At 61.3% G+C, this 24486-nt stretch overlaps 2 protein-coding genes across 2 annotated transcripts in view; one reads left to right on the forward strand and one right to left on the reverse strand.

Annotated features, from left to right (window-relative positions):
- DNAH17 (dynein axonemal heavy chain 17) overlaps positions 1 to 23049 on the forward strand; it is a 91938-nt gene extending 68889 nt beyond the window's left edge. Inside the window, exons 59-80 of the mRNA XM_090291852.1 lie at positions 114 to 331; positions 2140 to 2347; positions 2608 to 2723; positions 3766 to 3958; positions 4184 to 4419; positions 5029 to 5151; positions 6551 to 6755; positions 7323 to 7487; positions 7691 to 7831; positions 7947 to 8117; positions 8461 to 8583; positions 9086 to 9279; positions 11037 to 11185; positions 12038 to 12165; positions 12893 to 13120; positions 15225 to 15416; positions 18865 to 19044; positions 19376 to 19558; positions 20250 to 20432; positions 20788 to 20931; positions 21337 to 21562; positions 22520 to 23049. Coding sequence (XP_090147978.1) covers positions 114 to 331; positions 2140 to 2347; positions 2608 to 2723; positions 3766 to 3958; positions 4184 to 4419; positions 5029 to 5151; positions 6551 to 6755; positions 7323 to 7487; positions 7691 to 7831; positions 7947 to 8117; positions 8461 to 8583; positions 9086 to 9279; positions 11037 to 11185; positions 12038 to 12165; positions 12893 to 13120; positions 15225 to 15416; positions 18865 to 19044; positions 19376 to 19558; positions 20250 to 20432; positions 20788 to 20931; positions 21337 to 21562; positions 22520 to 22767 — 3954 coding nt within the window. The 3' untranslated portion in view covers positions 22768 to 23049. The remainder of the gene's footprint in view (positions 1 to 113; positions 332 to 2139; positions 2348 to 2607; positions 2724 to 3765; positions 3959 to 4183; positions 4420 to 5028; positions 5152 to 6550; positions 6756 to 7322; positions 7488 to 7690; positions 7832 to 7946; positions 8118 to 8460; positions 8584 to 9085; positions 9280 to 11036; positions 11186 to 12037; positions 12166 to 12892; positions 13121 to 15224; positions 15417 to 18864; positions 19045 to 19375; positions 19559 to 20249; positions 20433 to 20787; positions 20932 to 21336; positions 21563 to 22519) is intronic.
- Positions 22097 to 24486, reverse strand: part of PGS1 (phosphatidylglycerophosphate synthase 1) — a 34882-nt gene continuing 32492 nt past the window's right edge. The window contains exon 10 of the mRNA XM_090291853.1: positions 22097 to 22612. The gene's annotated coding sequence lies outside the window, so the exon portion shown is untranslated. The remainder of the gene's footprint in view (positions 22613 to 24486) is intronic.

Consider the following 24486-nt stretch of genomic DNA (forward strand, 5'->3'; position numbering starts at 1 on the left):
GAGGAAAGGCCGTGGCTGTGGACCCACATGCTGGCTCTCGCACAGCGGGTTCCCTGGGGCTGACACTGGGGTCCAGGGCCCCCTTTCGAGTCGGTCGCATCTGTCATTTGCAGAACAACCTGACAGAGCTGAAGTCCTTTGGGTCCCCTCCGGACGCGGTGGTCAATGTCACGGCCGCCGTCATGATTCTGACCGCACCGGGGGGCAAGATCCCCAAGGACAAGAGCTGGAAGGCTGCGAAGGTGATGATGGGCAAGGTGGACACGTTCCTGGACTCCCTGAAGAAGTTTGACAAGGAGCACATCCCCGAGGCCTGCCTGAAGGCGTTTAAGTGAGTCAGGGCTCAGTCCCGTGAGGTTCAGTTCAGCGCTCAGTCCTGCCCAGAGCCGCGGCCAGGCACTGCGAGGCCCAGAACCTTCTTGCACGTGCTGGGGGAGGGGCAGCGTCTTGGGCTGCAGAGCAAGGGGGAACCCACAGACGGCAGGGCGGTGCTGGGCCAGCCTGGCCACACCTGTAGGCACACCTTGTCTGGAGGAACACCCTCAGCCTGGCTGGCAGCACCGCCTCTGGGTGGGGTCCCTGGGAAGGGTGTGTGGCGGGCTTCCACGCTTCCACGTTTACCCACAAATTCCAGCGCGCTAGCGCTCACGAGGCTCTGCGTGTAAGAGCTCCAGACCCTCCATTTCCGTCTCGTGTGGCTCCTGTCTGGGTCCCCTGGCATCCCAAACTCGGGGCCTGCTCAGCCCCAACTGAGGAGCCACTCCTATGACCCCAGAGACCCCAGGTGAGACCCCCTCAGCTCCCAGCTCCCATTCCTTGACGAATGAAAAGCATCTGATGAATAAAGAACAGTTTATAAGAGAAAAGCCAGGAAAAGCCCTGACAGGCCCATCCCTCGGGAGCCGCCGCTCTCGACAATGAGGGAATTTCAGTCGTGTTTCTGAAGTTTTTCCCCAGAGTAGAAATAATACTGTACACATGCAATTATTTGTTCTGCTTTTACTCCTTCTAGTTGACATTGCTGGCGGGGGGAAGAAAAAACTTTTCCCTGTGTTTTTAAAACACTTCATCAGCTTCATCTGTAACAGCCACATGGTGTTGCCACTCTTCCCGCACTGTGGGGGGTGGAGGCCATCGTAAAACACGCCTGTGTGACTGTCTTCTCCTTGTCACCCAGCAAACATGACTGCCGCCACCCCGCACTCCAGTGTGCGTAACACAAGCAAACCCATTTCCACGTTAGTCTGATTCCGTGTGAAATACACTCAGGGGCAGAGAGGGCTGCTCCGCCCGCCACCTGAAGTCCAGTCGCGTTTCCGTCACCCTGTGAGTGATCCGCAGGACTCTTTCTGCAGGAGTTCTGTTTGTTATGCTTAAGGATGTCCCCGTCACGTAAAAAAACAGTAGTTGCTACAGCATCGAGCCTGCCCCTGGGGGCATTCCCTGGTCTCCCTCACAAGGTAACACCCATGCTCTCCTGTCTCTTAAGCCTCATTGTTACAGCCACAGCCACACAGGTGATCCTGGACACGGGCGCAAAGCTGGGGAAGCAGATGCAGCCCCACCAGGGGGGTGGCTCTGGGGCCCCCAAGCTCTGTGTGAACCCCAGCTCAGCCCCTTCTGAGCTGCATCGCCCCGGGAGAGACGCTCGGCCTCTCTGGGCCTGTTTCCCAGAGGAAGGTGGGGTTCGGCTCCAGGAGCTGACCTCTGGGAAGCTAATGCACGGCTTCCCACACCACCCCCAGTTCTCCCACTGCCTGTCAGAGGGGGCAAGTTGCTGAACCCCAATTTTCTCGATGAGTGGAATCGTGGGAGAACAACGAAACCGGCTCTGTGACAGCCCGGGACACAGAGGAGGAAGTGTCTGCCTGCCTGCCTTTATCTGGGGTGTGGGCCTTAAATCACTGCCCTCCAGACCCCTCACACCCCAAATCATTCTCCAGAGGCCAGAATTCTACCTTTCATTCCTCCTCCTTCCTGTAGGCATTAAGATACAAAAAAAAAAAAAAAAAAAAATTGAAATCGCTGTCACTGTGGTCAGTGGCCAGAACCACACACAGCGTGGAGCTCAGGTTGGGGGACATGGACATCGGGCCCATGTCCTGCAGAGCCCAGGCCAGCACCCCGTTCCCTCTCCAGGCCCTACCAAGGCAACCCGACCTTTGACCCCGAGTTCATCCGCTCCAAGTCCACGGCCGCCGCGGGCCTGTGCTCCTGGTGCATCAACATCGTGCGCTTCTACGAGGTCTACTGTGACGTGGCCCCCAAGAGGCAGGCGCTGGAGGAGGCGAACGCAGAGCTGGCCGAGGCCCAGGACAAGCTCTCTCGGATCAAAAACAAGATCGCGGTGAGTGCCCACGCAGCCCTGTGCCGTGCCGGAGCCACTGCCCGGGCAGACGGTCCGTGCCTCTGTGGCAAAGGGGTTGCCACGCCGCTGCCGGGAATCGCTCAGCAGCACGAGACCGCGCACACCGCCAGACGCAGGGATCCCGTCCCCCGGGAGGCCGCTGTCTGTCCAGCCTTTATGGGCAGCCCCGCTCCTTGCCCAGCCCTCCCTGGGGGCCGCTGCCCTTGTCTACTTCAGGGCTCTCCCATCTTGTTTCCCAGGAACTCAACGCCAACCTGAGCAACCTGACATCAGCGTTTGAGAAAGCGACAGCGGAGAAAATCAAGTGCCAACAGGAGGCCGATGCCACCAACAGGGTGATCTCGCTGGCCAACAGGTACCCACTCCACCCCGCGGGCCACCCCTCCTGTCCTTTAGATGCCACCCCCTGAAAGGGACGAGCCGTGGAGCAGCCTCTGGAGGAGGAGGGATAAGCCCCAGGGAGAGGCAGCGGCACCCCAGCTTTCTGTCTCTGAGCACAAAGTCACAGGATCAATAGAATGACTACTCACTGACCCAAGTGTTGCCTGGGGCGGGCAGCGCCCCCTGGGGGGCCCTCGTGCACTCCTGACCTTCGAGGAACAGGACCGCAGGGCTGTTCAGCTCTCTTGTTTTCAGCAGTGAGCTCCGGAGCCTGGCGAGTGGGGGGTAGGGTCGAGTCCGTTCCTGGGCGCGGCGTCCAGCTGTATTTTCTCCTCCACCGTGGCTGGCGACCGCTGAGTGGTCATTGTCAGCATGACATGAGAGATCCCCAGGCTGCATGGGACTGGCTGCACAGGGGTCATCACCTTTGCTGTGGGTCACAGGGAAGCAGGGCTGCTTGGGTGACGCCAAGGACAGACCACAGGGGGCCTCACCCAACAACATGTACTTCCCGCAACTGAGGTCAGCGCTCTTGGACTCGTGGTGGGCCACTGAGGGTCAAGGGCCAGTCCACGAGCCGGTGGCCCGAGGCACACCAGGGAGTGCCTGCTCCTGGCGGGACCAGTGCCCTCAGAGGTGTGGCTGCCACCCAGACTTCCCAGGAGCAGACGTGTGCTCAGTGGTGTCGGAAACAGCTCTAGCTCATGGGTGAAGCGGCCCGAGTGGCAGCGTGGCCGTGGCCGTGGCATCACCACAGACGGCCTGGGGAAGGGAAACTTGGTGTGCCCGGGCGCCTGCCTCTAGAAAGCCTTGGTTTTGCTTCCCTAAAGCATTTACTCACCAGAATTCCCCCCAAAGTGTTTTCGTTATTGAAGCGCGGGGCAAAGTGGGGGTGCGCTAGGCAAGGGTTCAGAGGTTGCAGCGGGGGCCTGCCCGCCTTCCTCTTCTTGTCCAAGCCTCTCGACCACCCGGCCACCCGGTCCCTCCCCTGACCCACCCACTCGGTCCCGTTTTAGGCTGCTGGGAGGACTGGCGTCCGAGAACGTGCGCTGGGCCCAGTCGGTGGAGAGCTACCGGAGTCAAGGGGTCACCCTGTGCGGGGACGTCCTGCTGATCTCGGCCTTCGTGTCCTACGTGGGCTACTTCACCAAGAAATACCGGAACGAGCTGATGGAGAAGCTCTGGATCCCTTACATAAACCAATTAAAGGTGAGCGATTCATCCCTCGGGAAACGCGGGGAGGTCCCCACGGGTGCTGAGGCTGCGGCTCTGGCCATCCAGGGCCGAGACCGTGGCCTGCTGTGGCCGAGGCCGACACCCAACAGCGTGACAGGAGTGTTCTTGCCGGGGGTCCACTTGCCCCCACCCCCGTCTGTGTCCACAGAACACTGAGGCTGCTCCACCCCTTCTGAGCAGCAGCACTTCCCCGGGCAGGTCCCCATCCCCATCACGGAGGGCCTGGATCCCTTGAGCCTGCTGACTGACGATGCAGACGTGGCCACCTGGAACAACCAGGGGCTCCCCAGTGACCGCATGTCCACCGAGAACGCCACCATCCTGTGCAGCACGGAGCGCTGGCCCCTCATTGTGGACGCCCAGCTGCAGGGAATCAAGTGGATCAAAAACAAATACGGCAATGACCTGAAAGCCATCCGCCTGGGACAGAAGAGGTGCCTGGCTGCACCCACGTGGGGAGGGGGAGGGCAAAAGCAGCTGGCCGCTGGCTGTGCTGGGGGACGCACCTTAGATTGTTCATACTTTTAAACTGATGGACGGATCTTTAAATATAAACACTAGCCAATGGGTGGATTTAAAAAAAATCATCTGGCCTTTGGAATGGCACCGAGTGTTATTAATTAAACTTGGGGCTCTGACCGCCACCCATCACCTGTGGCTCCTGCAGAGAGGGAGCGCTCACCTGGGCTCCCGGCCTGTCTTGACCCTGACCTGGCCCGTTGCATGCCTAGGGGCTGCAGACTGGTCATGTTCTCCTGTCTCGTCTCTCTGTGATTTACTTCCTCATTACTGATGAGGAACAGTGGCCTCAATAAAGGCCGCGCTGCATGCTGTCCGGGTGTGCAGGGCAGGCAGGATGAGGGCTCTGTTCTCCCCTCCGCTCCAGGGGCCCACAGGGGGATTTCCCCTCAGGAAAGAACAGATGTCAGAGGGGCCCGAGCTGGCAGCCTCTCGCCCACCTCTCCCCCGGAACCTCCTGGGGCACATGATCGCACCATCCCTAGACCCTCTGTTGATCAATGTCACCCGCGCTGTGCCCACAGCTACCTGGACACGATTGAGCAGGCCATTTCAGAAGGGGACATCCTGCTCATTGAGAACATTGGCGAGACCGTGGACCCTGTGCTGGATCCGCTCCTGGGCAGGAACACGATTAAAAAGGGGAAGTGAGTTTCCGGGGCCACCTCCACGGTGTAACCCACGTGGGCCCCGGGGGGCGGCGCGGTGTGGCCCATGTGCTGAGGACAGTATGGGGTGCCTGCCTGGCTTTCCTCGGGGGCAGCAGGGTCTCCCCAAAAATGCTGCCACATGGGACGGACCCCATTTCAGAGGGAAGACAGGAAATTCCTGTCGGGAATAAATACACCTCCAGGTGGTGATTCTTAATAGTCACATTTTTCTTTCTGTTTTATGCATTTTGCAAATATTGAACCTATTTTAGTTTTTTAAGTTCAGGTGAAGTTCATAATGTGAACCTTAAAATTAACTATTTTAACGTGTACAATCCCGTGGCATTTAGTGCATTCACCCAGGCACCTCTTCTGTCCCAGGCGGAAGCCCCCCTACCAATCCAGTGCAGCCACCACTCTATCTAGTTCCAGAACATTCCCATCGTCCAGAAGGAAACCCTGTCCACAGAGCAGTCACTCTGCTCCCCTCCCCTAGCCCCCAGTCTGCTCTCTGTCTCCATGGAGTTGCCCGCTCTGGACACTTCCCCTTAGCGGGATCACACACCATGTGGCCTTTCATGTCTGGCTTCTGTTACTCTGCACCCTGCTTTCAAGGTGTCTCCACCTTGTAGCAGGTGTCAGAGCTTCACTCCTCTTTATGGCCAAGTAATATTCCATCGTGTGGATAGACCACATTTTGTTTTCTCCAGTCATAGCCTCGTGCACTGAGCTTGTATTTATCTTTCTAACGTGAAGGAATTAAATCAGCATAAAGAGTGTAGGTGCCGGAGTAGATGTGAGTCACCTTTAGCTGCAGGGGTGCGTGCAGAAGCCGGCACAGAGGTGGCATATAAATTTGCTGAGGTGTGGACTTGAGAAGGGCCTGCAGGTGCGCTGATGCACAAAGGGGGACATGAGGCCCCCAAAAGTGAGCGTGGCCAGACAGAGGGGAGCAGAGCGGGGAGCCAGAGAGAAGCGGCCCCCACAGAGGATCAGCAGCCCTGGCTCAGCCCTGGGAGCTTCCGGAATGTGCTGGTGCTCAACTGGGATGCGTGCGTCCTCCTGATGCAAGGCCTTTGGGGTGGAGCCCCGGCTGAGCCTCGCTGTAGAGGCTCCGCAGTGAGTCTGACCTGCAGCCAGTTCGGTAAACACTGGTGTAAAGATCAGAACGAACCAGCCAGAGACAGAGCAGGTGCCCCTGACAGGAGGGTCGGTCACAGGCCAGAGAGGAGGACCAAGCAGGGGAGTCACAGCCCCTTCCCAGTGACCCCAGGAGGGGCCAAGGCAGCAGCCTGGGTGGAGACAGCCACCAGCCTGCGGTGGAAGGCGGCCTGCATCTGTGTTGCCATCCCACGTCACCGGGAGCCCCTCTAACCCCTCCTCCGCTGACCCCCAGGTTCATTAAGATCGGCGACAAGGAGGTGGAGTACCACCCCAAGTTCCGCCTCATCCTGCACACCAAGTACTTCAACCCACACTACAAGCCTGAGATGCAGGCCCAGTGCACCCTGATCAACTTCCTGGTCACCAGGGACGGCCTCGAGGACCAGCTCTTGGCCGCTGTGGTGGCCAAGGAGCGCCCGGATCTAGAGCAGCTGAAGGTACGGGGCCTGCCCCGGGTCACAGGTGGCCTGGGGCAGGCAGCTCAGGACAGGAAGGGGGGGCCCCGGCTCTCTGCTTCCCTGGGAAGCCACCTCGGCTTGCCACGCTGAATTGTCTTTCATACAAGAGAATGAGCCCCTTCCTCCTCGGCTGCCCCCACATGTAACTCTCAGTGACATGACCACTTCCCTGAAAGACCAGGAGGCACACAGGCGTCATGCCCAGATGGCCCAAAGCACCAACCTGCTGCCCCTCGAGGTTGGCCTTGCTGCCAGCCCCTGAGTGCTGGTCAGCCACACACAGGGCCCAGAGCGGTCCCAGGCCCCATGCTTCTCCCTTGGTCCCCAAGCCCTTGCCACACTGTGGCCCATGACAGGCAGCCACAGAGGTGGGGCAGGCACCGCACCGCTGGGGCCCCCGGCTCAGCTGGCTTCTGTTCGCGTTGTCGGAGTCCTGTTCCGGGCCCTGGGCCCTGGCCAAGCTGTAGAGAAGCCCCGTAGCCGGGCTGCTGAGGCAGGATCGTGCCAACAACTGGCGCCCCACCCCGGTCTCTGCCCCTCTGGCAGGCGAACCTCACCAAGGCTCAGAATGAGTTCAAGATCGTGCTGAAAGAGCTGGAGGACTCCCTGCTGGCCCGCCTGTCGGCCGCCTCGGGAAACTTCCTGGGAGACACGGCCCTGGTGGAGAACCTGGAGACCACCAAGCACACGGCCAGCGAGATCGAGGAGAAGGTGAGCCGACCCCGGGGCCAGGGCACACGGCGTTGGCAGCCAGGCTGGCCAGGGGCACGGCCCCCAAGCAGCCCGGCCGTCCGCTAAGAGCACCCAGGATGGCCGCCAAGGGTGCCAAGAGCTTCGGACGGGGCGGCTGGCCCACCTGCTCGCCAGCGCTGCCCACCTCCGCTCCCACGGCAGCCCCTTCCGTTCCTTCTCAGGTGAAAGAGGCAAAGATCACAGAAGTTAAAATCAATGAGGCCAGAGAGAACTACCGGCCGGCCGCGGAGAGGGCGTCCCTGCTCTACTTCATCCTGAACGACCTCAACAAGATCAACCCCATCTACCAGTTCTCCCTCAAGGTGCAGCTGCGCCAGAGGGCAGCGGAAGGGGGCGCGGGGGTCAGGGAGCCAGGGGCACCCTCCAGGGGCGGGGTCCCGGCCCCCGAGCCTCCATGTGCTCGCCTGCCTTCCCCAGGCCTTCCACGTGGTCTTTGAGAAAGCCATCCAGCAGACGGCGCCCGCCGACGAGGTCAGACAGCGGGTGGTCAACCTGACGGACGAGATCACCTACTCCGTGTACATGTACACGGCCCGTGGGCTCTTTGAGCGGGACAAGCTCATCTTCCTGGCCCAGGTTGCTTTTCAGGTGCGGCCCTGCTGCAGCAGCCGAAGTGTGGTCCCCAGGGCAGCCCCAGTGGCCGCTGGCCCGTGGGAGGGGGCGTGACCGCTTGAGGGCGCCGGGTTTCCCTTTGGGGGACTCTTGTACAGCAATGCGAGTGTGAGAATGCCACTACACTTTAATCGGGGCAAAACGGTAAGTTTTGTTGTGTGTATTTTACCACGATTTTTAAAAATGGAAAAAGCCCAACAGAGTAAAGACAAAGTTTTACCCTAAATCCAAAGGGGCGGGACAGGCCATGGGCTCCTCTCTGCTCCTCCCGCACTGGTGGCCGGGGCTGAGGCGCTGAGGGGCCCCCACGTTCCCACAGGTCTTGTCCATGAAGAAGGAGCTGAACCCCGTAGAGCTGGATTTCCTCCTGCGGTTCCCATTCAAGGCCGGGGTCGCATCGCCCGTGGACTTCCTGCAGAACCAGGGCTGGGGCGGCATCAAGGTGGGCGCGTGGGTGTGAACACAGTCCTCTCTCCCCGCCCCCACCAGGGATGTTCACAAGGCTTGCTGGCCGTGACATTCAGTAAAACTGGGGGCCCCAGAGGAGGGCCCCGAGAGACAGGCTGCCTGCCCATCTACAGGACTCTGCTTTCCTCTCTGAACACAGCAACCTGCCTGGTCCCTGCACATGTCCCCACGCAGCACACGCTGAGCCACAGCAGGCCCCAGGGCAAGTCCAGGGGTCACCACCCGATGGCTCCCTCACCTGCAGTTTCCAGGAAAATGCAAAACGTCAAGGTTATTCCTCAGATTCCTGGGCACCCACATTCAGGGGCCCTTAGTGACCTAGAGAGGGCAGCCCCCTGCAGTGAGGCTGGCCCCTGTCCCAGAACCCTCTGGAGAAGTGGCCAGAGTCCCGAGGAGAGACGTCCTCCAGGTCCCTGCTGCTTTCCTGGGTTCACTGTGGCTTATGATTTCAGTGCCCAAGGGCCATCTCTCCCCAGGCGCTCTCGGAGATGGACGAGTTCAAAAACCTGGACAGCGACATTGAAGGATCCGCCAAGCGCTGGAAAAAGTTTGTGGAGTCGGAAGCCCCGGAGAAGGAAATCTTCCCGAAGGAGTGGAAGAACAAGACAGCCCTGCAGAAGCTGTGCATGGTGAGGTGCATGCGGCCTGACCGCATGACCTACGCCATCAAGTGAGTGTCCGGCCCTGGGCCTGGCGTGGGGGGCGGGCGCTTTCTCCACCACGCCAGGGTAATGGTACCTCCACAGCGTGGCTCGGTGAGGTCTCCAGCCCACAGGGGAGAATGGGGCCCGGGGGAGGTGAAGTGTTGGCCCCGACGCCACTGCACCCCAACCAAGCTCTGGCGTCCCTGGGAGGTGGAAGAAAGCAGGTGTGCCTCCGCACTTACGTAAGGGGAGTGTAGCCTGAGGTCTGACCAACCGCGAACGCTGACAGTGAACGTTCATGGTGGACAAATTGGGCACCCCCTGCCCCCCCCCCCCACACAAACTCATGCCCTTCAGCAGCCCCTGGGGGCAGGCGCCTTCCCGCCCGGGGAGGGGTAACTCGCCCAAGGTGGGGTGCCGTGCCGGCACACTGGCTCTGGTTCGCAGCCCTGGCCACTTCCTGTGGCGTGGACACTGCCACCGGGACTGATGGAGCCTGCGGGCCGCTGGGAGCCGGTGCGCCCGCCCGTCCCAGGGGTGCGGTGCTGGGAGCAGCGGGGCCCCTGCGTCCCTCACTCATCCCCAGAGCGCGCCCGGGCGGCCCGGCACTGTCATTGACAGCAGGGACCTATGACGTTCCCGCCCAGCGCAGGACTTGGTATGTCCCAAAAGTCCTTCCTGGACAGGGATCCTACGGCATCTGTGTTCTGAGTCAATTCCAAAAGCCAGAACCGAGTACCAGCAGAGGCCTTGGAGAGCAGGGCCCCCCAACCGCCCTGTCGTCAGCGTTGCTTCAGGAAAGCACAGAAGCCGGTGGAAGCCAGAGCAGGGGGGTGACTGCAGAGAACCGGGTCCCAGGGGGTCCAGGGTGGGGCGGCCTCCCTGTGGGAGTTGGGGGGTGCCTCTAAGGGAACAGGCCCACCCAAAGGGCCTTGGAGGTGCTCAGAGCACTCAGAGAGCCACCTGCCCGAGGGTGAGCAAGCTGACCCTGGGTCACTGCCGCTGTCATCCTCTAAGCCTGGGCTGGACAGTGAAGCCCCACAGTGCTGCCTCCTGTGCGTCACTCAGAATACAGGAAGCTCAGCCACCGGAGCTCACGGGGCAGGGGCAGGGGATGGAGTTCCAAGGGCCCCGGACAACACGGGGTGTCCCATGGGAGGGGCCTCGATGGACCCGGGGAGTGTGGGGCCGAGATGGTATTTATGTCAAGTCCACTCTTTTCCTCGGGTTTTCTGACCCACGTTTTGTGGTGCTTGGAGAAAGTGGCTGTGATTTGCGCCTCCGTCCTCCTCAGCACCCCCACTCTGCCCCTGTCGGGGGAGATGGTCAGGACGCAGAGACCGGTCCACACTGTGCTCCGTCTTGCGCCCTTCTCTGGACAGCAGGCAGGAAACATGTGGGGAACAGATTCACTGAAAACAGGGCCCTTTCCCGGGAGGACTCGGGGCTCTGAGAGTCCACGGGCCCCGGGCCCCGAGGCGTGGCTACCTGGCGAGCCCTGAGTGCAGCCGCCTCGCAGCCGGGGCTCCTTTGCGAGCAGGCAGCCCCTGCTCATCGCACCACCTCCCCCCTGTACGCCCGGGGGCCGCCCAGTGGAAGAGTGTCGCAGGGCACGGGCGAGCCAGGGTGCCCGGAGCAAACACAGTCCAGGCGGAAGCCGTATCCCCCCCCCCACATACCCTCCCCTGCACAAGGGGAGCAGACCTCCTCTGCTTCAGAAAGTCCACCAGAGAATAGCCCGCCCCCACCCCCAGGCCACGCTGACCAAGCGTGTCCCCCTCAGGAACTTCGTGGAGGAGAAGATGGGCAGCAAGTTCGTGGAGGGCCGCAGCGTCGAGTTCTCCAAGTCTTACAAGGAGAGCAGCCCCTCCACGCCGATCTTCTTCATCCTTTCCCCAGGGGTGGACCCCCTGAAGGACGTGGAAGCCCTGGGTAAGTATAGCCCCGGTCACCGGGAAATGCAGGCCGCAACCGCAGAGACGTGACCCCTCACACCCACTGGGGAGGGTATTATAAAAACACAGACTGTGGCGAGTATTGGGAGGAGGGGGAGAAATCGGAGCCGGGGGGTCCCACTGGTGTGAACGGGCAATGGTGCGGCTGCTACAGGAAACAGTGTGGCGGCTCCTTGGTGACTTACGCATAGAATTAATTACACACGACCCAACAAACCAATTCCTGGGCACAGACCCCAAAGGAACTAAAATGGGCGTTCAAACAAGTGCTTTACACAGACGGTCATTCACAACAACCCAAATGTCCATGCCCTGAGGAGGAAGGGATGATCACAGTGTGGCTGAGCCGTGCAGTGGAATATTACTCAGCCATGAAAAAGGATCGAAGCCCTGCCATGCTGCCCCGTGGATAAACCTTGGGAACATTACACCAAGGGGAAGAAGCCAGACACAGAGGCCCCATATTGTACAATTTCATTTATCCGAAACAGCCACAATTGGTAAATCCACAGGCAGAAAACTGACCCGTAGCTGCCCGCGGCTGGAGGGAGAGGGATGGAGAGTGACCGTTGAATGGGTATGGAGTGTCCTTCTGAGCTGATGAAAATGTTCCAGAACCAGAAAGGAGAGCATGTCATGGTGAATGTGTTGACCGTCACTGAGTTATACATGTTAAGATGGTATTTAAAATGGTAAATTTGGAGTTATGTGTACTTTATCACAATAAAGACAAGTGGAGGAATGTGTGGAATTCCCAGCTGTGGGTCATAGAACTTCAAACTTTGTCATTTAGTCATCCCCAGGTTTTTCCTGTTTTTCTCTCCTTTAGGGAAAAAATTGGGATTTACCATCGACAATGGGAAACTCCATAACGTGTCCCTGGGGCAGGGACAGGAGGTGGTGGCCGAGAACGCCCTGGATATGGCTGCAGAGAAGGGACACTGGGTTATTCTGCAGGTACAGGGGCGCTGGCCTCCAGGCTGAGGGCTCCCTCCCACTGAGGGGTCATGAGGCCTGAAACACTGCTGGTAACAGGGTTCATGGTCACAAGCAGGAAGGAGGCGCCCACACCGAGTTCGGCGCTGCCTGGGTCAGCCAGGTGGCATGGGGCGTCAGGACAGCTCAGGTGACAGTGTGGATTCTTCAGTGGTGACAGAGACATGGGCCTTTGTACCCGAGAACCCCTGAGGAGAGAGTGTTTAGAACACAAGAGTGACAAAGTGCCCCTCCTACCTCAAGCCGACGGCTGGGAGGCTTGTGCATTACGTTTTGGGTGGACCCTAGCATGACCCCCATCCTGGGTCCAGCAGCCTCCCAGCTCCTCCTCATCCCGGCTGCCCTGCTCACACCTCCAGGCTACCGGCTCCCACAGAGCCAACAGGGAGGCTAATTCAACCCCAGGCCTCACCTGATCCCTTCTTCTTTACCCACAACTCCCAGAGGGAGTTCTCAGCTTATGCTGGCGGAGGGTGGGAAGGACTCACTTGATAAAGGCTTGGGAGCCTTGGGTTAATTGGGGAGAAGAACCAACTCTGAGGCTGCAGTTGCCCCGCTGAAATCATGCTGCATGCCCGAGGCCCAGCAAGGGTGGACGGCAGGGTGGCACAGCCGAGCGGCCTGTCCTTGTGGGCCCAGGGCAGGGAACAGTGTGTGGGTGGGCGCTAAGCCCCGGTCTTGGCCACAGAACATCCACCTGGTGGCCCGGTGGCTGAGCACCCTGGACAAGAAGCTGGAGCGATACAGCACGGGCAGCCACGAGGACTACCGCGTGTTCATCAGTGCCGAGCCCGCCCCCAGCCCCGAGGCCCACATCATCCCGCAGGGCATCTTGGAGAACGCCATCAAGATCACCAACGAGCCGCCCACGGGCATGCACGCCAACCTGCACAAGGCCCTGGACCTCTTCACCCAGGTGGGGCGCTTCCTCCCTGCGTGTGTGCCCAAGGCCTATCCCCAGCCTGAGCAGCCCTGGGCACCCAGAGCAAATGGCATCTCTGGGTCTGCAAAGCCGAGGGTCAGACTCTGAACTCTGAGGACGCTCCTCTCTGGTTCTCTCCCATCTGCACCAGCTGCAATGCATGCACACACATGTACTCACGCGTGCGCACATGCCCACATGCTCACACATGTGCGCTCACACGTGCACACCCCGCATTGCACAGTCAGCATGTTCCTGAAAGACTGAGCCAAGTGCTGTGGGAGTGCTGGTCACTCACTGCTTTATAGAACAGAAATGCACACGTTTACTCAGCTTCGTGACCTACAGGTCAGCACGGGAAAATGAGGCCTGGGTCCTCGGCTGGTCCAAGCACCTGAGGCAGGGGCCATGTTTCCGCAATGGCCAGTCAGCTTTGCGCTCCCCGCCCTCCTCATGGCCTCACTGGGCTCCGTGCTCTGTCCAGGCCCAGGTCTCCCTCCATCCCCAAGCAGGCCCCCTCCTGCCTCAGTGGGAACGCGGGCTCCCTGGTCCTCCAGGACCGAGTGCAGGGGCCTCAGCCTGCCTGGTCTGAGGGCCTGTCCCCTCCATTTCTGCCTGGATCTTGGCTCACCTGAGTCTTCCCCACTCCCCAACGTCAGCCCCAGGCTGCCTGCCGCCCTCCCTGCCGCCCTCCCTGCCGTCCTCCCAGGCCCCCTGGCTCCCTCTGCAAATCCTAGCATCAATGTCCATTCTCCGGCACCTCACATCTTGTTCTGCGCTAGGATTTTGTGGGGGCACACACTTGATCTCCAAGTTGGAGTGTAAAACTTTTTTTTTTAAGATTTTTTTTTTTTAGAGAGGGGGAAGGGAGGATGAAAAAGAGAAACATTGATCAATTGCCTCTCACTCGCCCCCAACCGGGGACCTGGCCCACAACCCAGGCATTGTGCCCTGACTGGGAATCGAACCGGTGACTTTGGGTTCATACCAGCCAGGGCTGGAGTCTACAGCTGTTCTGAGTAAACTCAGTCTTCTCCAGTAACCCCTAACAGCCCTCTGCTTACAGAGTTCTGTGCCAAGAACACATAGCTTCTATATCCGATTTATTTAACATACGAAATAATAGATGAAAACAGCTGATTCATCAACTAAAAATTCCCTACTGGCTTTTAAAGGGCCCCCCAAGGTCAGAGTGAAGTCACAGTGAACGGAAGACTGGGAGAGAGAGGCGGGAAATGCTGTGTGCCCGGGGCGTGGTCGGCACAGGGGACATCTAAGCCAGTGCGTGCCGGGCCGTAGGTGCCGAGGCAGAGTCAGCTGAGAGCGTGGGGTGCGTCGGGACTGGCCTGGCACAGAGGGTCTGGGAACAGAACACGCCAGGCCTCTGAGACCCAGGGTGTGGGGCGCCTAGCCTCGGCATACGGGGCCCCCTCCACGTACCGGGGCTTTTTTCCCTGCACGTCCCTCTGTCGTCCCTCGTCACCATTTGATATACTGTCCACCCCCACCCCACCCCCGTCCTGGCTCAGAGGCGCTCACAGTCAGCGCTGAGTGGATGAGGAAGATGCAGCTCAGCTTCTAGAAGCCTCTGGGTGCTCAGGAGGCTCCCACTTGGCAAAGACCAGTCATAATCAGTAAAATCTCACACACCCGATTCCCAGTTCCAGCTGGGCCTGCCTTTCCTCGCTGAGCGCCCTGCCCCCGATAGGAAGACTTGGCCCCTTGTTTGGGAGAGTGTGGTTGGTACGGGCACGTGAGGGGTGTTGGTGACTCGTTGAGTAAGCCTGGGAACGTCCTTGTTGGGGAAGTGTATTGGGAAGTCAGCGGACTGGCTTGTAATCAGTACGTAAGTGATGAGATACTTGCTTATCTGTGTTCTGAGCGTCCTCTCCGCGGCTTCGCGGACGGAGGGACCCGAGAGATGGCCCGAAGCAGTGCATGGCTTTGTCCCCCCACCTGTCCCCGCCCACAGCCCACACCCGGCCTGCACCCCTCCACCACCGCACCCCCCGTGAAGCAGCTGGCAGGCGCATGGGGCTCTGGGCCCAGCGAGGCGGCTCAGCGGACCCCGCCCGACGCGAGTGTGCGCCCTCTGCAGGACACCCTGGAGATGTGCACCAAGGAGATCGAGTTCAAGTGCATCCTGTTCGCCCTCTGCTACTTCCACGCAGTAGTGGCCGAGAGGCGCAAGTTTGGGGCGCAGGGCTGGAACAGGTCGTACCCCTTCAACAACGGGGACCTCACCATCTCCATCAACGTGCTGTACAACTACCTGGAGGCCAACACCAAGGTAGGGGTGGGGTGGGCCCCGTGCCCAGCTCAGCCCGCCCGCCCTCCTCCTCTTCTCGGTCCGTCCTGTGGGTGAGAGAGGTTCTCTGTGCGAACTGCAAGGGCCACCTCGAGCCGAGCCTGCCCGCCTGATAGAGCGAGTAGCCTCCGGTCCTTGGCCACCCACCACCTCCCGCGGGTGTCAGCCGTGGGGCAGCGCCGTCCCACTCCACCAGGGTGAGGTGTCCGGCACCCGTTGGGCAGCGCGGACAGGCTGGTGCTTGGCCAGGGTAGCAGGAGGAAGGATGGGCACGCTTCCTGTCGTTTTTGTGGAAAAGCACACGTGTAGTCAGGGGCACACTCGGCAGAGGACGGAAAAGCAAGCCAGCACGTCCTCCAGGAACGGTCTCCGGCTGTGAGCGCACGAGCAGCCCTGGCTGCAGACTCGGCGGGATAGCAGGTGTGGGACCGGGCCCACAGTGAGTGGCCCGTGCCCCTAGTGGGTGGCCCAGCAGCCTGACTAGGGACCCCTAGGGCTTGGCCACCACCCAGAGCTGAGGGCAGTTTTCCCACCTCACCTCACTTCACCTTCTCAGGGCCTTAGTCCCAGGGAAGCCGGGAGCTTCCCCAGCACCTGCCTCTGAGCCCCAGAAAGAGGCAGAGGGCTGCTCCCCAACAGGCCCTGGGTTCCTCCTCCCCATCTGGCCCCCAAAGCAATGGTGACAAGGACTGTGGCCCCCAGCACCTCCTTCCGCTGGGGGAGAGGAGGGCGGGCAGCGCTGGGCTTGCCCAGGGAGGCTCCCCAAACCTACTGGGGCGAGGGAGCGAGGTGGCTGCTCAGCACCGACGCCCCCTCCCAGCGCCACGGCGAGGGCCCGTCCCTCTGTGGCAAAGTCAGAAAGGGTGCTGGGGCCAGGGGCCTGGGCTTGAAGTGCAGCCCTGCCCCCTCGCTAGCTGGCCTCCCAGAGCCTGGTGACATCCTGGCATCTGAGCTTTGTGGGTTCAGCGAGGAAAGGTGGGAAGTGCCGGCCTGGCCTGGCTGAGGAGACCTCAGGAGCCCCCCCGCCTCAGGCCACGGCCCAGGGAGGTGAGCCCAGCTACAGGGACCTCTGATGACCTGTGATGTCAACACCACCTTGGCCCAGAGCCAGCTGACCTCTGATGACCTACGATCACATCAGCCCATGGCCAACAGAGGATACTCCCCGTCTCCCACCTCCCGCCAACCAGCCTAGGGAGCCACAGCAGAGCCACCAGCCTGGGGGGGGGGGGGGGGATGTCTCCCAGGGCTGTCCTCACTGCGTCTAAGCTTGGAGTGTTGTTTGTTTGCTCAGTCCCCCAGGTGGGACCTGAGGGAAGGCAGGAGGCCCCAGGGGGCCGAAGTTATTTCCTGCACCACCGCCCTGCCCCCACCCCCCCACCCCCGGCCATGGCCCCGCTTCCTGTAGCCCTCTTGGAGGGAAGTGAAAAGGTGGTCCCCCGTTTGCAGTGGGTCAGACAGGGGCCCATGGCCACTTCAGCGAGGACAGGACCCAAGCCACAGGCTCACACATAAGTGGATGCACGGCGATGGGAAAGGTCTTCCCTGTCACCGCGGCTTCGTCAGAGCTGCTGTCTCTGGGGACGCTCACGTGGGAGAAACAGTCTTGCTAGAATTCTCTAAGACATTTCCTCAGCTACTTCCCACTGGGCGCACACACAGGGTCAGGCTGCACCCTGCGCTCGGGGATGGTGAGGGAGGATGGGGAGGGGACATGGGGCCGTCAAACTTTCCTTTGTCCACACTCCCCTGAAACATTAAGTAACTTAATCCACAATGTCACCCACGTCCCCTGGTCCTTCTGACCTTGAGGAAGGAGATCTGCGCTTGCTACAGACTTACTCAGACTGTCTGGGGGAGGCCTGGTGACGTGTCTGGCAGGCACTCTGGAGACTCCATCCGCAGGTGTCCCTGGGGTTAGACCACTGTCCCCACACAGAGGGGAAAAACAGGCCCTGGGAGGCAGCTCTGGGGTGGGGGCAGGGAGGCGGAGTGGGGTGTGCCTGCCCTGACCCCAGGAGAAGCAGAGTCACCCCTAAAGGGAGTAAGGAAAATGCCAAAAATGCCAAAAATGCCACAGCAGCCACTCTGCACACACCCCAGATCACCAAGCAGAGAAAAAATATGGTTCAGAAGGATAATTTAGAGAATATCAACATCATGGCTAAAAAGTCACGAGATCCATTCAGACAACTGATTCATCAAACACATTCTTAATCAATGCACTTTAATTCATCAGCATCTGGTAAACAGCTGCTTCGGCGGGAACTGCCCAGGCCACCGCACCTGCAGGGAGCATCTCGCCCTCAAGGAGCGGCGGTCCTCAGGGAGGTCCCACTCCCACACAGCCCAGCACGCGGGCTGGCCACCAGCCACACGGGCCACACGTGGCACGCAGCAAGTTCACATGGAGGGGTAAAACACACCCTGGGTCTCACAAGCTTGGTGGGAAGAAAGGAATGAAAAGCATCTTATTAGTAATTCCTCTACTGACACCTTTGGAATGAACGTTTTCACTGAAGCGGCTGCTAGGACATCTGAAATGGCATGAGGCTGCCACGGTGGCTCCCGTGACACTTCTGCTGGGCAGCGCTGTGCAGGAGGGCGTGGACACGAGAGGACAGACCCCGGGCTTTACCGGGGAGGCCACATCGATGAGCAGAGTTCAGGGGGTGGCTGGCGGAGGCATAACGTGCCAGTGGAAGGAAGAGGGAGTGGCCAGAGTGGCGGAAGCTGGGATGAGTGGAAGGACAGGCAGCCGACAGGCCGGCAAGTTGGTTCCCTTGGCTGGACTCCGGGACCCAGGCAGCCAGGACGATTGTGTCATCGCACACTGCCTGCGGGGTCACACCGCCTGCCCAGTTGGGTGTTCGCTCCGAGCCCCGGGCAGTCCAGGCTCTGGTCGGCTGTCGCTGGCTCGAAGCTGGCTGTGGGGCCGAGACCTGAGGCCACGTGGGTGAAGAGCCACTGGGAATGGAGGAACGCACGCAGAGACTTGGAGCCAGGGCGCTGTCAGTGAGACCCAAAGGAAGGCCCACTCCCGGACAGGACAAGCCGGACTTCACGGCCACAAAGCTACACGGCGCTTGAGAGCCACCCTGGTCACTGTCGACTTGAACTGCTTTGCAAAAGTGGACGTGGAGGGAGGGAGTCACAGTCGCCCCATGTCTCCGTGTCAGGGGTAGAGGCGGCACAGGCAGGGGACAAGCTGGGGCCAGAGGGTGGGCCTGTGGACGCAGGGGGACCGGCAGAGCTCCGGCGAGTCACAGAGTGCGAAGAGAGGGCTGTGGGCGGAGGGCCAGGGCCCGGCCCCTGCCACCGAGTAAGATGTGCGGAGCAGTGGTGCGGGACGGGGAGGTGAGCCCCGGACCCAGTGGGTGAGGAAGAGGCTGCGGTGCACCCCCTCACCACCCCCGTCCTCCCTCTCCAGGTGCCCTGGGACGACCTCCGCTACCTGTTTGGTGAAATCATGTACGGTGGCCACATCACGGACGACTGGGACCGCCGGCTCTGCAGGACCTACCTTGTGGAGTACATCCGGGCGGAGATGCTGGAGGGAGAGATCCAGCTGGCCCCCGGGTTTCACATACCCCCCAGCCTGGATTACAAGGTGAGGAGAGCTGTCCCCAGGACGGGCCACGTTAAACATGACTCGCTCAGAGACGCACGGCGGGGCGGGTAATCGCGTCCTGACCGACTCCCTGGTGAGACGCATCACAGAGTATCAGGGATTGAGCAAGAAGTCTGGGAACCAAAGTGAGAGGGTCTGAAATGCAGTCTCTGGGGAGGAGGGGGGGGGGGAACGGTCAGTTCAGGGGCTGGGGAGCAAAGGGGAGCAGCCCAGGAAGGAGGTTCGGGGGCCAGTGGTGTGTGCAGAGGGTGTGATGTGGGTGGGGCGTGCTGGTAAGAAGGCCCCAGCTAGCACAGGTCTGCCTTGGCAGGGTTACCACGAATACATCAACGAGAACCTGCCCCCCGAGAGTCCCTACCTGTACGGCCTGCACCCCAATGCAGAGATTGGCTTTTTGACGGTCACCTCGGAGAAGTTGTTTCGCACTGTTCTGGAAATGCAACCCAAGGAGACGGACTCGGGCACAGGCACCGGGGTATCCCGCGAGGAAAAGGTAGGAGCCTTACAATCCGCCCCAGCGACAAGACGGGCAGGGCCCAGGACGTGAGGTCCACAAAGTGCACCCTGATGGGCAACAGCCCCTCGGAACCTGTTAGCAACCACACTCGGGTCCCACCCCAGACCTCAGTCAGAACCAGAAACTCCAGGGCGGGTGCTGCAAGCTGGCCCGCAGGTCCCCATGGTGCAGGGCAGGCCCCGCGGCCTTCTGAGTGCACTAGTGGCCAGCCCAGGGCTCACTTGCCCCTCCTCTGCGCATGAGCAGCAGCAGCAGCCAGGAACCCGGAGAGCAGCACCGGCTGTTACAGGACAGGCCATCCAGGGCCCTCAGGAGATGACAGGGAGCAGCCCCCATTAACACCCAGAGCAGCAGGGAAGCTCAGAGGCTTTTGGAGTCTTTATAGATCCTCACGTGTCTGGGCCATCTCAGGAGGCACCAGCACCTCTGCACGTTGTCATGTGATCCCAGGGTGGGGGGCGGGGAGCTGGGGCACGTCTGAGGCCAGGACACCAAAGCCTGTTGGCCAAGACTCCCTTCCCCTTGTCAGACGTGGTCCTGTTCTGGACACTCCAGTCTTTGCTCCGAGATTCGGGGCTGTGAGCTGGGGCAGGTCCCCTGACCCTGACGCCGGGGGGTGGTGGGCTGGGAACGGGTCAGTGACAGGGCTGCGGGGACTGACTTCCAGGTAAAGGCCGTGTTGGATGAGATCCTTGAGAAGATCCCAGAGACTTTCAACATGGCCGAGATCATGGCAAAGGCAGCCGAGAAGACCCCCTACGTGGTGGTCGCCTTTCAGGAATGTGAGCGGATGAACATCCTAACCAATGAGATGCGTCGTTCACTAAAGGAGCTGAATTTGGGGCTGAAGGTAAAAACGTATGGGCCGGTTGGGCCCGGGGACGTGCCGGAGCGGTCAGGCTGGCCACTGCAGGCTGACCCACCCCCCCAACTGCCAAGCAAACAAGCATCGGCCCGCAACTGGGCACTGCGCCCTTCAGTGCCGGCCCCCGCGTTCCCTGGTGTGGAGGTGTGGGCGTCCAGAACAGCCTGTTCCCGGCAGCAGGCACCAGTGCGGCCACTGGGGAGCACCTGCAGGTGCAGCATGGCCACCCACACCCTGTGTGCACCCACATTCTCACAACACACAGGGGCGGTGCTCCCCGCCCTGCCGAGAGCGGGTGAAACAAGGCCCGTGACTGACCCGCTGTCTGTCCGTCCCTTAGGGGGAACTGACCATCACGACTGACATGGAAGACCTGTCCACAGCTCTGTTCTACGACACCGTGCCTGATACATGGGTGGCCCGAGCCTACCCCTCCATGATGGGCCTGGCGGCCTGGTATGCCGACCTGCTGCTCCGGATCAGGGTAAGCACAGGGCTCCCCACCCCTCAGCACACCCAGAGCCTGCAGGGCGTGGCTGTGATGGGGGTGCTGCTGGCTGGGCCGCGGACAGAGCAGGGCCTGATGACGCAGGCCTTCCCCTGCTTACAGCAGGCTCGAGGCGGAAGCAGCCGTCACCAGCACAAATGTAGAGAGCTCTCGCCAACGCGGTTCAGAACGCCACCTTCTGAAAAGTGGGGAGGCGGCGCAAGTAGAAGTCTCTTCTGGGTTCCCATGTTCTCCCCAAATGCTCAGCCGCCCGCCTCGGTTCTGTTCCCTCGTTTAAAATGGAGCCGGACAGGAAAGCCACATGATGGACTGAAAGGCACCCACACTCTGCCGGGGCGCGGGCAGAAGGCCCCTGCGTGACCCCCCTGTCCCCCCTCGCAGGAGCTGGAGGCCTGGACGACAGACTTTGCCCTGCCCACCACCGTGTGGCTGGCGGGCTTCTTCAACCCCCAGTCCTTCCTCACTGCCATCATGCAGTCCATGGCCAGGAAGAACGAGTGGCCGCTGGACAAGATGTGTCTGTCTGTGGAAGTGACCAAGAAGAACAGGGAGGACATGACGGCCCCCCCACGAGAGGGCTCCTACGTGTACGGGCTCTTCATGGAAGGTACGGAGGGCGCAGGCCAGAGACCAGCTCTCGGCCACGCCAGGCTGTGCGTGCCGCACGCAGAGCGGGGGCGGGGAGCCGGCGCTCAGAGCAGACTGAACACAGGCTCGGACGGAGGTCCCGGGGGCAGAGACAGTCAGGCGATGAGCAGGCTCACCCTCCACATGAGCACCTGTTCCAAGGAGACGAGGGACTCGGTCCTCCCAGGCCTGGGGGTGGGGGCGTCCAGGACAGACGTGCATTTGGTGGGTGAGGAGCGAGGGTCTGAGACCCCTCAGCCAGAGCTCCTGCTCAAGCCCCCCCCAGCTCCGCGCTGCTGCCGCCCTGGGCACGGGTTTCAAGGAGGAAGACCTGGCTGTCACCTCCCCAGAGCCCAGGGCCCAGGCCGAGCGGCAGGAGGGGAGAGAGGCCACCTCCTCAGCCCCACTCTGAGCTGAGCGCCCGCTCTCCACGACGCCCGTCCGCCCTACTCAGCGAGTGACGTCGCCCCGACCTGCGGGGGCGCCACATCACCACAGACAGGCACAGCAGCCGTCCGCCCGCCACATTTATTTAGGAATTACAGATGGTGGGAAACATAAACACCGCTAAGGGGGGGAGCAGACACAGCAGCCTGGTTGAAGGCAGGAACAGGCCGGGTGCAGATGTGGGGGTTACTTGGCAAGTGTGCGCAGGACAGACGGGGCGCCGCCTCCCGTGCCCTCGCGGCGTGACGGCTGCCTGCGCTGAGGAGGCTGAAGGACAAGGCTCCGAACATCGCAATGCGGACGATGGGCAAGCACGTGGCGTGTGCTCAGTATGCCGTGGACACGGGCGGTCGCGCAGACCCCAGTGGCATCCCGTCTACAACTCCATCTTCGGCGTTCCTGCGCCCCTGGTCCGTGCGCTCTGGGGTGGAGCCTGTCCAGGGTCTCCCCCCGGCCCTGCCCCTCTCTCACTGCCAGCACTGCCCCGCAGGAGCTCGCTGGGACACCCAGACCGGGGTCATCGCCGAAGCGCGCCTGAAGGAGCTGACGCCAGCCATGCCCGTCATCTTCATCAAGGCCATTCCTGTGGACCGCATGGAGACCAAGAACATGTATGAGTGTCCCGTGTACAAAACACGCGTACGCGGCCCCACCTACGTCTGGACATTCAACCTGAAGACCAAGGAGAAGGCATCGAAGTGGGTCCTGGCAGCCGCGGCGCTGCTCCTGCAGGCCTAGCGCCCTGGCCAGGCCCCGACCGCAGGTCCCACGGACGGAGACCCCGCCCGGCGGCTGTGCTGGTTTTTACAGGAACTGCTTTCTGTTCCCCTAAGTAGCCAGGGCACGCCAGACCTGCGCACGTCCGACTGGCCAGCGTGTGCGGGCAGCGTGGGAGGGGATGCAGGCTGGATTAAAGTGCTGAAGTCACCGAGCTGTGCCTGTCTGTGTCGCCTGAGCTGGCTTCAGAACCACACCGGATGGCCACCGAGGGCCTGGCACAGGCTTGGGGACGAGGCCCTGATTCCCGCGTCCCAGGAACCAAACCCTGAGTGCTGACCTCCCAGGACAGCCGGCAGGGAGGGTCCGGGCACGGCAGCCACCGACCCCCGGCCTGGCTCCCAGCCAGCGAGCCGCCATGAGAGGACAGGGCGCGTCCTCACAAACAGGAGCCACCACCGCCACACAGGCCCCTAGAGCGTCCTCCCTCCGTCTTCGGGACGAGAGACCCTCTCAGGTCCCGGCAGTGCCCTCCCCACACCTCCTCGGGCGCCATTTCCACGCAGCTGAAGCACGTTCCCACCCACCCACTGCCCACGTCCTGAAACCACCGGGACTAGGGACCAGCTTAGCCGCATGCGTCCTGGGCGTCACAGGCTCCCACAAAGCACCCCCGAGTCCACGGGCCTCCGTTTACTGCTGGGCAGCAACGGGTCCTCTTTGGTCTCCAGTCCCGGCCCTGCTCCAGGGCGAGGCAGCCAGCGTCTCACTCAGCCCGGGGCGGGCAGGGGAGGGGTCACGAGGCTGGTCAGAACGCGCCCTCCCCCCGCTACGAGACCCTGACTTCCAGACCAGCAGGGCCTCTTCACTGCGACCTGCAATCCGAGGAACAAGCCCCTGGACAAATCCCTTGGACGCCATGTTTCAGGCCCCGCCCCTGCCAGGTGGACGGAGCAGCTAAGGAGCACAACTGGGCCTTCCAAAGAAAGGCCACACACACCGGCCGCTGCACACGGCGGCCGCGGCGGCCTGCTCCAGGACAAGCCGTGGGCGAGGTGGGGGAGGGGCCCGCGGCCGCTGCATCGGGCCCTGTGGGGCCACCCCTGGCTGAGGCCCGGGGCCCAGTCCACCTGCCGCCAGAGCTGCCCCAGCCGAGGGAACACAGCTGACGCCTGGGCCAACCCTGGAGGCGAGAGGGGACAAGCTGGGAAAGGAGGGCCACAGGGAGGATGCTCACAGGGCCCGCACACTAGCACAGGGCTGAGTAAAGGCAGCCACGTCCTAATTTCCTCCTGATCCAGCAGTTTTGTAAAAACTTTTTCCAAGGATTCTCACCCAAAACGTGGGTGAGTGAGGTGCAGGAAGCCCTGACTCTGAGGCTGATAGCTCACAACCCTCCTGGGGCCTGGAGGATGGGGCCAAGGAGCCTGGCTGGTCGGCAACCACCTCTGCTGGCCAGGAGGGGTCACTGCAGCCCTTCGTGTCAGGCTGGAGGGACAGGAGGAGATGACCTGGCCAGGCCACCAGGCAACTCATTTTCAAGCCCTGGTAAAAACCACAAAATGGGAAGTTTCCCCAATTTTGCCTTCAGAGCCCGATACAGTAATTTATCCCATACTACACACTGGGGGAAGCTGACAGAATCATCTCCAAACTTCCCGAGAGATGCTTCACCTCCGGGTGCAGCCCAGTGACGGGGGAACAGGGCCCGGGCAAACGTGCTGTTTCTGCAAGTGCGCG

The sequence above is a fragment of the Furipterus horrens genome, unplaced genomic scaffold (genome assembly GCF_987537825.1).
Source record: "Furipterus horrens unplaced genomic scaffold, mFurHor1.1.pri manual_scaffold_11, whole genome shotgun sequence".
Classification (NCBI taxonomy): Eukaryota; Metazoa; Chordata; class Mammalia; order Chiroptera; family Furipteridae; genus Furipterus; species Furipterus horrens.